Source organism: Salarias fasciatus, unplaced genomic scaffold (assembly GCF_902148845.1).
Source record: "Salarias fasciatus unplaced genomic scaffold, fSalaFa1.1, whole genome shotgun sequence".
NCBI lineage: Eukaryota > Metazoa > Chordata > Actinopteri > Blenniiformes > Blenniidae > Salarias > Salarias fasciatus.
Genome location: NW_021941380.1, coordinates 674,683 through 689,192, shown reverse-complemented (window position 1 = coordinate 689,192; position 14,510 = coordinate 674,683). Strand labels below are relative to the sequence as shown.

Genomic DNA, 14,510 nt, shown 5'->3' with positions numbered 1-14,510 from the left:
CGATCTGCTGCTCCACGGTGGCGTGGAGACAAAGCAGCCCCCGTCCGTGGCGGGCATTAACCCTGAAGAACGCGTCACGCTGACGGAGAGCTCCACTTCAGCTCCCTGATCGTCTTTTAATGCAGTGGGGATCGATGGAGGCGGCCGCTGCGGTAATAAAACACCGCCATTCAGAGGAGGAAGCAGCAGGCTGCAGCCGGACCGACCACGCTGCCCAGACCTGAGTACTGTGGCAGGAACAGCACCTGTGAACCCAGACCGAGACCACGATCAGCACCAGAACCGAGACTGTGCAGAGTCCTGCTCCTCGGATGAAGGCTCCCCGGTACCACCCGGAGAGGATACATCGAGTAGGTTTATATTAGATAAGCACTGGTATGGGTAAGTAGCTAAAAGTTAGTCCTCGTACTCAACAATGTAGGATCGTTTCTTCACCATTTCCAAAATCACGTGTTGACTTCAACAAAAAGCGCAAAACTTCTGGGTTCGTTTACATGATAACGGCATTCAGAGCCGCTGACAATACAACTTTCTGGAAACACTCCGACTCTGTGTGCCTGTTGACATCTGCAATGCTGCTCCTGGTTCTTGTTCTGGTCCTGGTCCTGGTTCTGGTTCTGGTTCTGGTTCTGGTCCTGGTCCTGGTTCTGGTTCTGGTTCTGGTTCTGGTCCTGGTTCTGGTTGTGTTTCTGGACCTGGACCTGGTCCTGGTCCTGGTCCTGGTCCTGGTCCTGGTTCTGGTCCTGGTTCTGGTTCTGGTTCTGCTTCTGCTCCTGGTCCTGGTTCTGGTTCTGCTTCTGGTCATGGTCCTGGTCCTGGTCCTGGTTCTGGTTCTGGTTCTGGTTCTGGTTCTGGACCTGGTCCTGGTCCTGGTTCTGGTTCTGGTTCTGGACCTGGTCCTGGTCCTGGTTCTGGTCCTGCTCCTACATTGTTTTCAGAGTTTCTGTCGTTTCCATGCAGATTGACATAGTTTTCAACACGTTGCAGTGAAAACATGAAAGTTTTCTTAAATCAAACTGCAAAAACAATTAATTTTACGGTCATCAGGTGAACAATCTTTCTGAATCTTTCTGGACCCTGGGCTGTACTGGTTCTCCTCCTGGTTCTCCTGCTGGCTCTCCTCCTGCAGGGTCTTGCTGTTCCACTCTTCATGCCGGATGCCTTGTCTCTGTTGTGGCGGTGATTGAATCAACCAGCTTGACTCAGCTGTTTTCAGACTGAAGGCTTGGGTCCCAGGTTTGCTTTGGAAGCAGCTCAGCTGTTCAACTCGTTCAGTCCTCTTGTTTTGATGCAGAGCAGGTTTGGCTTTGATTGAAGAAGATTCTTTTAAATCGCAGATTTCCAGTGTTTCTGTGGTTTTGAGGCTTTTTCACGTTCTATCACACGCACACACACACACACACACACACACACACACACACACACACACACACACACACACACACACACACTGGTGTGAAGTTGGTGTCCACAATGTTGTCCTTCAGTTGGTGGAGCACTGTTCAGCCAGTGGTAAGGTGGCTCCATGGCATGGTCAGGCTCACCCAGCTGAGCCCTGGAAGGTCCGGATGACCACAAACGCTGACCTGCAGCGTCTCACTTTTCTTAGACACTCAGAAAGAGGTTCTCCAGCTTGAGGAGACCTGGAGACGTCTTCAGGACCAGCAGAACTCGAAGTAACCCCACCTCTTCTGTCTCTTTGTGCCTGCAGTGAACGTTCCAGCCACCGTGGTGGAGGCGCTGACCCGGCAGGAGTCCCTCCAGTCCTTTGGCAAAAACAGCAAGCCCTCGTCTTCATCGTCTTCGTCCTCCACGCCGTCCAACCCCCTCATGCGGTCCATGGTCTTCCCCCACTCCCCCTGCTCCCGGAGCTTCTCCCTGTTGGACAAGGTGGGGGTGGGGCCTCAGTCGGACTCGGGCTTCGGGCAGCTGGGTGTGAAGAACCAGCGAGTCCTGGCGAGTCCCACCTCCACCAGCCAGCTGAGCAGTGAGTTCAGCGACTGGCACCTGTGGAAGTGTGGCCAGTGCTTCAAGACCTTCACCCAGAGGATCCTGCTGCAGATGCACGTCTGTCCGCAGAACCCCGACAGGTGAGGCACGCTTTACCTTGTCATATTGTCAAATCTTCATCATTGTCAATCACATGTATCAATCATATGTTTTTAGAAAGCTGTTCTTCCTCCTTCATATTCAACATCAAGTATCCTCAGCTTCATGAGAACCTATCACAGTGTTCTGCATGCTGACAGTTTTACCTGAATATGGTCAACAGCTCTTGATGACGTCTGTGGTCATACGTGAGGAGGAGATGGATCTCTCACACTGTCTCTTGTGCCGATCAAGAACGTTGATAGAGTACTACAGTGTACTGGGTGTGATCAGTATGGCTGGAACTCCACACCAGCCAGCTGTGATGCAAGCATCATCTGACAGGTTCTTCCCATGAGCAGAATCTGGAAACGGTTGACTGGTGAGGAGCTTCTCTTGGTCTCACAGGTAGATTCAGTAGATCCAGTTGATCCAGTAGAGCGAGACGGTTCTGCTGTCAGCTGGAGCAGAACAACAAGCTTCACTGAACCATGGCATCACAACGTTTTCATCAAACGTTTGTGATGGATAATCATTTAGATCTTTCAGTGCTGAATGGCTATCAAAGACACATTAGTGCCTGGTCTCCAGGACCAGGACCTGGAGTGGCTCCATGAAAGTTTTGTTTTCGCTGGAAATGGTTTCCAGGTAAAACAGCTCTGAGACTCTCCAGACACTCGAAGATCTTTTGTCTCAAGTTGTGAATCTATTTCTCTCTCTTCCCTTTCCGATCGCTGGGACGTTTTCATCGTTGCTCTAATAGAGAGAGCACATTTTCTGGAGGAAGCACTGAGAGCGTGACACAGCGTCAGTTGTTGCAGTTTTTTGAGAGGAAGTCGACACTCGGGCGCCAATTTATTCCGACTCGTCTCATCATGGCGTCATTTGTGAGAGGAACAGGAAGTGGGAGTTTGCGGACAAGAGTGAACAGAGTGTAAGAGGATGAGTGTGTCTCGCAGCACAGACGAACAGAGGAGGTGTGTGTGTGGGTGTGGGTGTGGGTGTGTGTGTGTTGAGGGGACAGAGGATGTATTGGAAATTTTTTGCTTAGCTTTATTTTTTGTGGCCAGAGTCGGAGCGGCGTATAAATCAGCGCTGTGCGTCAGTGAGAAATACCTCGCCTTACGGTGACGGGCCAGGAAAACAGATGCCACTTATTCAATAAACTAATACTCATAGGGAAGAAAAATGTGGGCTGGATATGGAGGGGGGGAGGGGGTCGATGTGTGCCTGTCAATAGGAGGGTTTTATGGGATGGAGGAGCAGATAAAATTCAGCTGAACAAGCCAAACAGAGTCCTGGAGCTCCGGCGCCACGCTGCAACGGGGAATGAACTCTGCATCACTTCACCTGGAGAACCAGTTCGATTCCTGCCTCCTTCCATTTCTGTTGCCGGCAGCAGCCGCGAGATGTGGCATTCGGGCGTTCTACCTAACACTGGAGCATTTCCACAATACCTTGAGGAAGTTTCACCTTCACCACAAGCTCCAGCAGGATCTGATCAGCTGATCTGTACCTGACCGAACACACATGACGGGTTCAGGAGAATCCAGACGTTCATGATCAGCCATGGGAGCAACAGAGTGAAAGTAAACAGCATTATTTTTTTAGTAACAAGTAATCTAATTACTTTTCCCAGTGTTACGACACCGTTACTATAGCTGACAATAACATGAGTCGCGGTTCTGTTACTATAAGTCACCTTTCAGCTGGTTTTTCCTCCTCAGGGTTCCAGCTGAGGGTGAAGCAGGACGTTTGTTTACAGAGAGAGGTACAGCCATAGAGCCCTGATCATTCAAAGCCAGCTTTTAAATGGAAGTACAGGCATCTACAGTATTGACATACATCTATTGTGTTTTATTATCCTTTTGCAAATGTAACAAATGCTACATACAATTACAAAATTGATAGTTTCTTGTCTCATATCACGCAGAAATGTTTGAATGATTTAGAATAATGTGTTCCTGGTTTGTAATTTATTCTGTCAAGACTATTTATTTCATTAATCATATATTCAGCTTTATAATAAATCTACTCAAATTCTTTGACATATTTAAACTTGTTTTTTTTTTGTTTTTTTTAAGTAATGTGAAAGTTACTTTTTCAAGCAATTAGTTGCTTTTGAAACATTGTAGCTTGGTTGCTTTCTGAAGAAATAACCAGTAACTATAACTGCTTTTTATAAGTAGTTTAGGAGTCACATGATCGACAGGTAATGTGCTGGGTATTGTTTTTCTTTTTTTTTTAACCTCAATAAAATATTTCGACTCTTCAGTCAGACATATTTTAGAAAGAATCCTCCTCCTCCTCCTCCTCCTCCTCCATCCATATTTATTGATCTTCTCCTGATTGGTCTTGATGTGGGTCTGGGTCAGATGGCTCCTGCAGCCCGCTGCTCCTCCTTTCAGCTCCGTCTCGCTCAGGTTTGTTTTGTTTCTGAACTTTCTCTGAATGTCATTTCAGCAGGATCCGTCATCAGAAGAGCGCTTTGCTTACATGTGCGAGGCCTCCCGAGTGTTCTCCGTCCACCCTGAGAGCCGTACAGACATGCCGGGTTCTGTTTAAGTTGGGTGATGGTGACGAGTGATGAATCAGTGAGAAAAGAGCATTAATGGACCGTGTTTTCACTCAAAGGCTTCACGTGTTACCAGAGCGGCGCAGGCTGGATTAATAACCACGGCTGTTTTGATGGATGTGTTTACCGCGCTGGTGTTTCAGACAATCATCAAGCTCTTCCAGGAGAACCAGGCTCCTTCAGCTGAGAGCTTTGATCTGCGCTGCTCTCCTCTGGGCCTCGTACAGCTGGCTCATGCTGTTTATGAGGCAGGCATGTATTTGTATATGGACATAATCACGCTTGTATATCACGGGACATAAAGTTTACAGCTGACTGAAAACGTGTATCACCAGAGCCGACTTTACATGTTGATTTGTACTTTTTTCACCCAGCAGTGTTTCCTCCAGTGTGTTCTCAGCTCCATTCCACCATTTAACCTTCTCTAACGCTCAGGTCACTCTGACAGTAACCTTACTTAAATCCAGCGTCTCGTAACATGAATATGTTAAACACAAATACCCGATAACTCACATCCAGAGCGTCTTACTCCTTTAACATCAGATTATAGAACATACTTCCTCCTCTAACCAGATTATAGAGCATCTTCCTCCTCTTACTAGATTATAGAGCATCTTCCTCCTCTAACATCCAGATTATAGAGCATTTTCAGATTATAGTCACTTTGAACCAGTGACCTTCAGACTCTGGGGAGAGAGTGCGTGCCAGGGCTGCACCCATTTCAAGGCAGTTTTGCTTCAGTGTGTGTCTGTTGCATTCAGCACGTCTGGAAACATGAAGTGAAAACTTCTCCAAGTCCTTTCTGTTGTCTTCATCTTTAAGTCTTGCTGCTTAAATGTTTCACCGATTTACACTGTCACTGTTATTGGAGCACGCAACCTTTGACCTGCTGGATCACCAGCTGGGTGATCTGACAGGGTTTCATCAGCACTGTGATTAGCTGATCACACACACACACACACACACACACACACACACACACACACACACGTTTGAAGGAAAAACGTCCTTTTTGAATTTTCCTTTCAGCAGGCTTCGGTGTGTTTGAGAGTTGTTTCTCTTTCTCTTCACCTGTGAATTTTGAATTGTGCTCACTCCGTTCATCTCAGCCTTCTCGTGTTGCATTCTGGGTAATATTTTGCCTTCTGAATGAAATGATTCTCCTGTGGCCGTTGTTTCCAGAGCGTTTGGTGTAAAGATCAAAGTGGGATGATTAATGGGGGTAAAATTCGTATTTCAGTGTTTTCTGTGTTTCTGATGAGGGTTTTTTCTGCTCGTCTGCCAGCTGAGAAAGTTCTCAGAACACAAGCAAGTGAAAAATGTTTGCGTGTTTGGCGGGCCGACGCTCTCAGTCACTAAACAGTTGACATTCGGGAGACGTATCGGCCATCACAGGAGGCCGTATTTGCATTGTGCACTAACACAGATGTGAGCCGTCGCTGCAGGACACACAGATGTGTTGAAAAATGTCTTTCTTCCCTCTGCAGCGCGGAGCCGCCGGTCACACATCCATCACCGTGATGGACGGGCGCGCAGAAATTTCTTCAAAGACTATTTTTATTTGTCGTGTTTGCCATCAGAATGAAAAGCTCCTTTGCGTTGCGTCTGCACGTGAGCGGATTTGAAGGTGATTGATGCCGTGACGCCGGCCGCTCCCTCAGTTCGTCAGCTGTTTATAGCAGATATTGTCAGAACATCAGATACTCACACGGAGCTTCATCCAGCGCCCCCCAGCCGTTCACCCCCTCCATCTTCTCTGATCTGCTGGAACCTTTCAGTGGAAATCAGTCAAAGTCACAGTTCTTCTGTACAAGAGACACAGTGGAATTCAAATTGGTTAATGGTCAGAGTGTGTTGTTCTCCCAACAGTGGCCTGGTATGTTAACTAAGTCTTATTTTTGCCATTTCCATGTCAACGGACAACGTTTTCAGAATGTTGTTGTTAAAATGATGTTTTCACTTGACGCATCCCTGAAAGTGGGACATGAGTCCGATAGTTTTGCTCTCCTGTCAGAGCTGCTCTCACAGGTTTCACTGCTGTTACTGAAACACTGAAACCCTTTTCCTCTTTCTGAGGCCGCTTTCAGCCAACAGGCCCCATGTTAGACACCACATTTTAGCTTCATTTGAAGGACATTATGTGGACTTTCTGCTTTAACAGGTCCGTCGATACAGAGGCAAAAGAATAGAGAGACGTGGATCTGAGAGGAAAAGGCAAAAATAACTTCTGTCTGTCCTCTCACATACTCTACATACAGTGGATCTGTGAGTGAGTGTGAGTGTGTGTGTCTAGAGAGCCATTGATTGTGTATTGACGAGGCGGGAGGAGTGATTTATAACCGCTGGTCTCAGGGGAATAATGTCTTCATATGAGGCGGACGGAGGAGGCGTCCTCACAGCACAGATATTACTCTGTATGGATTAGACTGCATCCATACGGCTCAATCCAGCACACTTCAGTCCTCATGACTGCATCTCACACACACACACACACACACACACACACACACACACACACACACACACACACACACACACAATGCTGATGTTTTCTTACATGCTGTTTTTTCTTTAGCACACACCAGCACTGCCCTCATCTCAACAAAAACCACACAGGCACGTCTGAAAAACTAGAAAATTACTGGAGAGGTAGATCAACAGAAAGACTTTGTTCTTCTCTCACTGCAGCTCTGTAGCATGTAGCACGACTCGGAGCAGTTCATCTACTCAGCGGGATCATTGTAACCCTGCTGCTGTCTTTCTATGCCTCTCGGTATTTTGGTGTCTTCATTTTTCACTGGATGCTGATTGAGACACTCTCTGGTGTGACGGTGAAGTCAGACTGTTGAAACGACGGCTGTTGCCGATGGCTGCTCTCAGGACGCTTCGTTCGAAGCTGCTCTGAGTTTTCTCTGCCGTCCCCCTCGTTGAACTCTGACCTCTTGTAATGATATCAAAACACATTTGTGGGCCAAGATGTTTCATTCCCATGTAGTCTGAACACACACACACACACACACACACACACACACACACACACACACACACACGATCTTTCATTAGTTCATGTGTAAAAAGGTGCTGACACTACGACACGACTCTGTAGCTGTTACCACATGTAGTGTTGAAAGGTAACACGGAGTTTATTGTCCTGAACAATGTTTCTCTCTCTCTCTCACACATACACACACACACACACACACACACACACACACACACACACAGCTCTGCTCTCATCGCCAGGGAAGCTCAGTCTTCTTGGTTTGTCTGTGAACCAAATCAAAGTCTGTGTTCATTGTTTTGCTTCATGTGTCGTGGTGTTGAGCAGAGTACATCAAACTGTCTGTGGCTGCATGTGACCATCGGACTGTCTGTGACTCATGGCCAGCCCGCACCGTAGCACCTTGGTCATGGAGTAAGCTGTGAGTTCAGAACGTTTAATCTGGATTATTGTTGTTGTGACTGATCAGCTGAGCGATCAGCCCTGTGTGGTTCAGTAACTGACCGACTGAAGTACTGCCCTGATAGCTGTTTGGGTTTTTACTGGAAGTCATGAAGGTTGTGTCTTATTTAACTGTTCAACTCTTAAATGAATCTTGACTGCAGCTCAAAGACTGTCAGCTTTGGAGCAAGCATGCAGATAGATGTGTTGAAGGCTCGTCAGAGGCTTGGTTCTTCCGAAAATCAGCAGATTGGTGAGTCGATGCAGCGAGAAGAAGCGGCAGAGCAGCTGAGATCAACCAGAACACGAGCAGAGCTTCAGTGTTTCCACCGGGAGCGGCTGCATTATCACTGGTGGACTCTGGGACTGGAGCTCAGTCTGTCATTGCCATCAGTGTAGTTGATCAGATGTTTTGACGGCTGGTTTTACGTGAACAAGTGGAGCGTGGTCCTTCTGTCCTCCTCTCCTTCCTTCATTTGCCTCAGCTGCTGCTTTGGGCATCTATCAGTGTGGAATCAAGTCACACTATTCCAACCTCACATCACAGCACAGACACATGCATGTGCTCCGCTAACTGCACAAACACACATTTACATGTGCTGCTCTTTGCAAATGTTGTGATAGTGTGTGTGTGTGTGTGTGTGTGTGTGTGTGTGGGTGTGTGTGTGTGTGTGTGTGTGTGTGTGTGTGTGTGGTAGAGGGGGGTGTTTATATTTCACCTCCTCCTCCTCCTCCTCCTCCTCCTCCTCTCTCCACTGTAATAAACAATAACCGGGCATTAATCTCGCGGCCTGCTGCCTTAATAAATAATATCCACACATTCATCAACTTAAACTATTCACAATCAATGCAGCTCTTCATAGAAAACCCACCTAATAAATAGTGATGCGGCCCACTGAGGCGTGAACTTATAGACCAGCTGGCTGATAAATGAACCCTCCCCCTTGGCGAGACGCCTTTTATGTGGAAAACTGCAAGTGAGAATTTTTCGATTTTATATTACACTATTTTACTCTTATTACTTTCCTGTACATGTGTGTGTGTGTGTGTGTGTGTGTGTGTGTGTGTGTGTGTGTGTGTGTGCGCGCGCGCACGCACGCACGCACACGCTCTCGGGCAGCTGGAGGTGTTTGTGATTTATTAGCACGTTGAAGATGTTGGTCTATTTGTTTCATTCTCGTTCGGGGCTGTTCTCCTATTTGCCTGATACTGATGTTCCAGAGCGGCTTCTGATTCCAGACGTGGGAATTTATCTTGGAATAACACAGTGATACTGAACACACCGATGACCTGCATCTGGGGACAACACACACACACACACACACACACACACACACACACACACACACACACACACGCGCAAACAGCAGCAAGGCGAGTTGATGATTTAACTCGTGTTGAAAGTGCAGATTTGAAACTATAGTAACTAGTTGTAGTTGACAGACCAGAGTTATGACAGGTAACACATGTTTCAGTGTGTACCTTAATAATGATGATAATCCAGACAAACACACAAACGTGCACATTGTACATAAAAGATTAAAATGGAAATGAAAAATGAAGCAAATAAAACTAATGATTAAATACATAAAAATACATTGTGTGGCTACGTCTGGGAATTTCCTGTGTTTTATTGTAAATACCTTTAAATAATTGTGTTGTTTGGAGATTTTTTATATTGATTTTTGGAAATAAGTTATTTGCATTTGCTATTAAAATGATTGGTTAAACATTTTTTGTGTTTTCAACAGTGAGAAAAAAAATCACACTTTTTGCTACTCAGATTTAGTTTTTTTTTTACTTCCAGTGTGTTTTTTACATGTATTTTGTCAAAATGAATGAATAAATTTGGATTCACACGGATGAGATTTCGCTGGAAAAGAGACACCAAGCAAGACAAGTTAAACCCTTGACATATAGAGATAAAATCAAAGTGCTGAAAAAACAGCCCATTGATCGTTATTGACCTGAATTCCTCCATCCAAGAGGAATTCACATCAATAATCTCACTGCTCTTTTTAAAACCAACGAAGCAAGACAAAGGAGAGAAGGAGAGGCACTGGAACTCATTCCATACGGAGTAAACTGTGAAGATTGCATCATTGGTGAAACATGCTAGAAAAGAGAAAGAAAACTGTCATCCTGTGTAAACGACTGACGGCTTCTGTTCACCTTTCACCTTCCGGGAAATCGCAGTTGGAAAACACAAATGAGGATAAACAGCAGAAGAGAATATCAGTTTTAAAGTAGCATCAACATCTCAGGAAAACGAAGGCCAACATCTACCGACCACTGTCAAACAACCAGCTGATGTAACTACGGACACGGAGGAAGCAGTTGCCATAACAGCTAATGCTAAAGCTAGCAGCAGCAGCGCCATGAAGCTAACGCTGCGAATCGGCCTGTGGTGGAACTGACCTTACAGGACCGTGACCCATTGGAGTCTTTTCAGCACCACGGACAGTGACGAGGTGGTTTTTGTTGAGCGCGTTTCGTTGATTTGCCTGATCATTCATTTGCCCTGAGATCCGTCGGTCATCATGTACATTTCACCGGTACAAATTAGCATATAATGATTGCAATCTCTCCACCGCGCAGGTTGATGTTAAAGTAAAAAGAGGAAGTGTGTTTCAAAACATCACCCACCTGTGGCATGTTGTGTGGACATTGAAAGTGTGATTGACTGATTCTTGTGCCATCAGTCAGTATGTGTGCTAAATAAAGGTCCATCATTTGTGCAGCACAATCGGTAGACTATACCCATGGCCCAAAAGCACCTGACATTTTCACTCTTTCCATCAGTTTGTAAGAGAGATTCGCACAGCACAGAGGTCTTTTTCCATGCGGTGACCTTGTGTGCACAAAATACTTAATAAAGTTTGCATTAATTACTACCGACTGTGGTCCTGATCGCAGCCAGCTTTGAGGTCAGTTGTTGCAATAATGTTGAGTTCTTTGCGGGAAGTGTGCCACTGAGCTGGTATATTTCCATGCCAGTTTCATATCTACTATAGATATAATGTACTCTGTAACATCTGCTAATTCAGAACAATGATGCTCGAGCAGCAACAAGCTACAAACTATTGCGGGCAGCCTCCCAGGCAGGTTGGGAACCTGTGCCGAGGACACAAGTGTGGATCCGAACAAATTGTATTTTCCAACACTACATTCCATCTCTCCAGTTCTCCAATAGTGGTCTGGTCTGCTTGACTGAAACTCGACATGTCAACGTTCTCCCTTAGCACGATCTAAAACCACAGCCCAGGGAGTGAGCCTGGTGTCCACACTGACCATCCAGTATGCCGGTCAAACAGCTGTCCTCAGGTCAAACCTCCAGAAGACTGCATCTGTATTTTCAGTTTGAACGGTTAGAACTTGGCCTCGCAAATCTCTGGAGGTGTTGGTTTCAAGCAGAGGGTGTCAGAGCAGTCAGCGCAGTTTTAACAAGCATCCACAGCAACGTCACTTCTGATCCTTCAGAATGGAATCAGGACGCCTCAGCTGGGTTTGGACCAGGTTAGCTTTACTGCTGCTGATGTGTTGATGCATAGTGATCCCGCTCAGAACAGGAACAAGTTCAGGCACCTTCCTGATAAGGTGATGGTGTGAGGTTACCCTATAATGTCAGAGTCGGGGCCTGTTTAGACGGCAGCGATGCTCAGAGTCACAAAACACAGGTTTTCGGAAATGGCTCCCAAGGTGGAAAACGCTTGAGCTCTGTTGATGAGAATGTAAGTTTCTCAGTCTCCTTGTTGACTGTGGAAATGCTGCTACAGCTACACCATGACTGTAGTAACTAATAGTTCTGCTCATGCTAAGTAGATGGACAATACGAACAATGTTTTCCTCCAGAGTGCCATGACTCCCAGTCCAGATTCTTCTGGTCCTGATTCAGGTCCTAGTCCAGATTCTCCTGGTCCTGGTAGTTTTAGAAATGACAGTCCAAGTTTGCAGTCTGTCCACATGAATGTCCGTGTTCTCCCATTGATCTCCTCCTCTTTGTTGAACTCCTCTGTCTTCCAGGCCATACCAGTGTGGCCACTGTTCCCAGTCCTTCTCCCAGCCGTCCGAACTGAGGAACCATGTGGTGACTCACTCCAGCGATCGGCCCTTCAAATGTGGGTACTGCGGCCGGGCATTTGCAGGGGCCACTACGCTCAACAACCACATCCGTACGCACACCGGAGAGAAGCCGTTCAAGTAAGTAACAGTGAGTACCCCCACCCATCCACCCCACCCACTGTTTTCGTCCCTACCTCCCACCTGCTGTTGACCAGTTCAAGCTTACTGACATCTAGAACATGCTCTACAATATCCAACAACATGAATCTGAGATTCAGTCACAGACAACATGGATTAATTGACCTTTAGCTAAGCCCCGCCCCCTCCGCAAACAAACCAACAGCATTGAATTACCAATTGGCCGGACTCCGACAAACGTTCTCAGTGTAAAACTCTGGAGAGAACCATTAGAGCTGGAGACAGTCTTAATGTTTTCTGGGCGATTTAAGACTCAAAAATGTGCATCGTGCAGCAGCAATCGGAGAAATCCTGAAAGAATAAGAATCAGGGTTTATTTCATCTGGTTTAAGAACAGATGTCTGCTGTGGATGAAGCTGTGAGGCAGAACACACAACCAACTCTACACAACTAAAAACAAGGACCTCTACACAATCAGCAATGAGCGTCATTAAGATAGCCACCTAGCTTACCTGGTGAGCACTGATGTTAGCCACTGCCACTATTATCAGTGTCGCTATGTCATCCAGAAAGGTGGGTGGCTAAGTGCTAAGTGCTATCAAGCACCCGTTGCGATTTGGTTTCTACACTGACAGCTGTCAAGTAAACATGCTTGTCTGAGTTAGCAGCAGTAACTAAAGGGGGCGGGGCTAAGACGAAGCTCAACTCTCATGTGCGTGGAGGGGTTTTTAAATTGTTAACATTCAAACAGTGATTTAAGGATCTATATAAAAATATCAAGAGTTCCAATACTGACGGTGTCTCTGAGCTAATTCATTTTCATGTCAAAAAACTGTCTTGAGATGCTTTAAATACAAAAGACTTCTAATTCTGATTCTAATCAGTGGTGTATTAAAGGGATTCTGCCATTTAGAGCCTTGTTTTGTCACCGGTTGATGAGACAACACATTCTGTGAGTCACAGAAATAAGTATTGCCGTCTGAGCATGCTGCACAGGTACTCTTTAGGATTGGTTGTACTGGGTGGGACGACGTTTTCAGTGATCAAGACAGCAACAATATTATGTGCAATCGACAAACTGACATATTTTTATTAAAATGGGTCCTTGATTGCCATTTCACAGCTGTTTGGAAAACTTTCAAAATAAGAAAACACAACATTTTTATTAAAACTGGTTTCAGAACTTGCAAAGGCTGATGACAGTTTGAGGTGTTGATAGTCTCACTCCTCCTAATGTCCAGCGGGAGGCTGGATATTAGGAACCATTTCTCCATCTTGCCTGCAACACTTGGTGGTACAGTTTTTGATCAGATCTCTTGGTCCATTTTTCCACTTTATCGGTCATGTGATTTTGACGTGTTTGAGCATCTGCATACTTTTAACAGAAACGCATATCAGTGATCGGTACCAGCAAAGTAGCTAAAGGTTAAGACTCTTACTTTTGCCCGTCCTTATAAAAGTGCCAGTGTTGTATTCCTATAGCATCATGTTTATATTAGGCTTAGTCTAACTTAAGTTTTCATTTAATCTCTGCAACGGAAGCTTGAATTTTAGAACCAAGACTGACACAATTAAATCAATCCGCATTATATTACTGTCAAACATGATGTGTGTTGTAAGATGATACCTGATAGTAAACTTCCAGTAGTATTTAGTGCTCAGTGTGTGTGTGTGGTCCATCCATCCATCCATCCATCCATCTTCCACCGCTTTTTCGGGACCGGGTCGCGGGGGCAGCAGTCTAAGCAGAGATGCCGAGACTTTTCTTTCCCTAGACACTTCCTCCAGCTCTTCCGGGAGGATCCCAAGGCGTTCCCAGGCCAGCTGAGAGACATAGTCTCTCCATCGTGTCCTGGGTCTTCCGCGGGGTCTCCTCCTGGTGGGACATGCCCGGAACACCTCCCCAGGGAGGCGTACAGGAGGCATCCTAAAGAGGTGCCCGAGCCACCTCAGCTGGCTCCTCGATGTGTGTGGTTTTACTGCAAAAACAAACAAGAGCACCAACTAGTGGCCCAACATGAAAACTACATGTCTTTCAGAACGTTGCTGCATAAATGTGAAACTCTTCTAAATCAAATCCTCAGACTGTGAGAAGAGCAGCTCTTCATGTGTGAAATATCGGCCTCTACACTGAGAAAACGTTGCAGGTTGTTCGGAGAAAGCCTCGTCCTGCGTGTGCTGCCAGACACCCTTCACATCATGTTT

General features: G+C 46.0%; 1 protein-coding gene across 1 annotated transcript in view; it reads left to right on the top strand.

Annotated features, from left to right (window-relative positions):
- The window catches only part of LOC115385331 (putative histone-lysine N-methyltransferase PRDM6), an 82,375-nt gene that overhangs the window by 61,723 nt on the left and 6,142 nt on the right, over window positions 1-14,510 (top strand). Inside the window, exons 7-8 of the mRNA XM_030087311.1 lie at window positions 1,712-2,090; window positions 12,129-12,305. Coding sequence (XP_029943171.1) covers window positions 1,712-2,090; window positions 12,129-12,305 — 556 coding nt within the window. The remainder of the gene's footprint in view (window positions 1-1,711; window positions 2,091-12,128; window positions 12,306-14,510) is intronic.